The sequence below is a fragment of the Nannospalax galili genome, unplaced genomic scaffold, assembly GCF_000622305.1.
Source record: "Nannospalax galili isolate Female #2095 unplaced genomic scaffold, S.galili_v1.0 scaffold3937, whole genome shotgun sequence".
NCBI classification, from domain to species: Eukaryota; Metazoa; Chordata; class Mammalia; order Rodentia; family Spalacidae; genus Nannospalax; species Nannospalax galili.
Window position 1 is genome coordinate 19,436 of NW_008338832.1, and position 3,158 is coordinate 22,593.

The 3,158-nt window shown below is 48.9% G+C and overlaps 1 protein-coding gene across 1 annotated transcript; it reads left to right on the plus strand.

Annotated features, from left to right (window-relative positions):
- Positions 1-523: 523 nt before the first annotated feature.
- LOC103734448 (leukocyte immunoglobulin-like receptor subfamily A member 5) lies at positions 524-3,142 on the plus strand (the record flags this gene model as incomplete). Its single annotated transcript, XM_017798232.1, has 4 exons — positions 524-552; positions 2,014-2,264; positions 2,579-2,863; positions 3,010-3,142. Coding segments are annotated over exons 1-4 (698 nt in total), but the record flags the coding sequence as incomplete, so codon positions are not given.
- Positions 3,143-3,158: the final 16 nt, after the last annotated feature.

The following is a 3,158-nucleotide window of genomic DNA, read 5'->3' on the forward strand; positions in this document are numbered from 1 at the left end:
TACATAACTTGTCCTATTACATAAAAATCCATCTGTAGAATACCCTAAGGTCCAATGTCAGTTACCTGAGATATAGTAGAAATTCTTCTCACTGGTAATTGTGTTTTTGTCAACAGTCTGTCCTTATGACAAACAAAAACAGATACAGAAGAAGAGATTTTTATGAGCTTTGAATTAAAGTGTAAAAAGAAGAAAAATACATTTGGGTTCACAGTTTGAAGGCCACATCTCTTAAGCATCTTCGAAGTATGCCACACAGAGACTAACCTCGTGACATGGTCTTGGGGGCTGTGCAGGTCCATTTTACATTTACACTGGTTGGAAGTGAGGAATCCCCGACTTCAGTTCAGTTCCTGCATCACACATGGGTTTGGCCCTTCTGTTCTGATACCTGGGAACAACTTTGCTCAGTAATGTGGATATTCACACCAGGAAAGAGGGACTGTGATCATGGTACATCTACTCACTTCCTGCTGTAAGACACTCAACATGTGTTCTAAGTGGAGCAGCCATCAGCACCATCATGACTGCTGTGGTCATCAATGTCTTTCGGTAACCCATAAGAAAAAGCTCGTTACCACATAAATTTTTCCTTTAGGAAGTAGTCAACTCTTGAAAAACTGGAACCAGAGCTGTGGAGATGACTGGCTGTGGTAAGGACCCTGTGACAATGTGATGACGGTCTTGGAGAATCAATGAGGTAAATCAATGGGCACTCTATGAGACAGAAAGAACAACCTTGAGAGAACCTCAGCTGGAAGGTGGTGGTATAAGGCAAGTCTATTATAGCTAAGTCCTGGCCCTTGTTGACATAAAGACAAATCAGGCAGATGTGGGTGCATTTCAGGGAGGGTCCACTTCTGTCAGAAGAGAAGACAGCAAGGCACAGGCCTGTAGTACCAACATGCAGGAGCTCGATGGAGGAGAAACAGGTTGACCTGGGGTTCATGAGGCCCTGTCGTTAAGACAGAGAAAGGAGGGGAGAGTATATATATTGATTCTAGACAGGATCTAGAGCCTGGTGAAGACCAAGCACAGGGGAAAAGGGAGGCAGTCCCTTGCGGAGGGAGGTCCCACTTTCTGTGGCTCTGCTGAAGAGACAGCTTCCTGGCAGAAGCTGGTATCTACCCATTGGGCAAGGCACTGCACCCAAATATCTGCAAGACTGCAACCAGTCCGAGGAGACCACATGACCCCCATATTCACAGCCTTGCTCTGCCTTGGTGAGATGAGGGGCCGGGAACACCCTTCTCTGGGAGGGATCCCACCCTTCAGCCAGACCTTGTAGCACCAAGACAATTCAGGAGCACATGTGAGGGGAGAACCCAGTCACGCTTCAGGGCAGACCTCTCACAGAGAACTCTCTTCTAGGACAGAGCCTTGACCTCAGGACCCCAGTGCTGACAGGTGAGTGTATCCCCAGCAGTCACATGTAAGTCCTCCTCTCTGTGGACAAGGGGTCACCTGTGGGCATTGGAAACAGAAAGCAGAAGGTATGGCTGATGCTAGGGAAACTGAAGAGGGTCCCCAGGCTGAGGGCTGGGGTCTGAGGGAGGATGTCCTTTGACCCAGCCTCTGTTTCCTTGCAGAGAGCATCCCCAAGCCCACACTCAGGTCTGAGCCAGGCTTTGTGGTTGCCAAAAGGATGCGGGTGATCATCTCATGTGAAAAAACACAAGATGCCATGGAATATCATCTCCATAAAAAGGGAGCTTCAGATCACTAGTGCAGACAGATCCCACGGCAGCCTGAAAACCTGACCAAGTTTCTTATACCATACACTTGGCAGTATTATGCAGGGTGATACCACTGTTCCTATAAGACTCATGGTGGTTGTTCAGAGTACAGTGATCCTCTGGAGCTTGTAGTGACAGGTAAGAGTATACTCAGCATCCAAGGCCCAGGCTCTCTGCAGAAAAAAGCCTGCTCTCAGATATGTCCTCCATTAACTGCCCAGCCCTGGTGGGCAGTGTGGCTGTGTGAACCCATTTAATACCCTGTCTCTTATCGTAGGATTCTTCTACAGGTCCTCCAGTGTGTCTCAAGATACCGATATGACAAATTGGTGCTAAAGAAGGAAGGACCACAGGAACGCTCCTGGACCTTGACCCCACAATATATATACACTGGAAAGTACCAGGCCCTGTTCTCTGTGGGCCCTGTGTTCACCAGCCAGAGGTGGAGGCTCAGGTGCTTTGGCTATTACATGAGGAACCCACATATGTGGTCAAAACCCAGTGAACCCCTGGAGCTGGTGTTCTCAGGTATGTAATCCACTGCATCAGTGAAACTGAACATACTCAGGTTCCCAAGCCAGCCCTGGGTTGTGATGGGCGAGGGGATCCAGTGCTCCTGAGCCCTGTGATACAGAGTTTGGGAGACACTGGGACCTGATTTATGGAGGCCTAGGCAGAAGGCAAGAGTGAAATATGGAAGTCAAGGAGAGGTCAAGGAGAGGGATGGTAGTCACGTGGCTTCACTGGTCCTAGAGCTGTTCAGGGGCCAGTTGAAGTGCCATCTCTATGTTTGATGTTTCCTCTGTCCCACTGTTTAAACAGACTCACCTACTTCTTTACAGGGACATTCCAAAAACCCATCATCTGGGCTGAGTCAGGTTCTGTGGTCCCCTCAGAGAATCCTGTGACTATTTGGTGTCAGGGGACCCTGGATGCCCAAAAATATATTCTGCATAAAGAGGGAGACCCAGCACCCTGGGAAATACAGACCCCACTGGAACCAAGGAACAAGGCCAAGTTCTCCATTCAGTCCACGACAGAGCAACATGCAGGGCGATATTTTTGTTACTATGACAGCCCTGCTGGCTGGTCTCAGTGCAGTGACACCATGGAGCTGGTGGTGACAGGTGAGCGGACACTTATGGGTCCCCATCTCCAGCCTCTGCCCTCAGGAAAAGGGATCTGATTTCAAAGGTCCTCTCTCTCATCACAGTCCTAGTGAACAATGTGGGCAGTATGAGTCCATTTAACACATTGCATCCTTCCATCCTAGACATCTACAACAGTAAACCCATCCTGTCAGCCCTGCCCAGCCCTGTGGTGACGTCAGGAATGAATGTGACCCTACAGTGTGTTTCACAACATGGATACGACAGTTTCATTCTGACCAACAAAGGAGAACAGAAGCTCTACAGGACACTG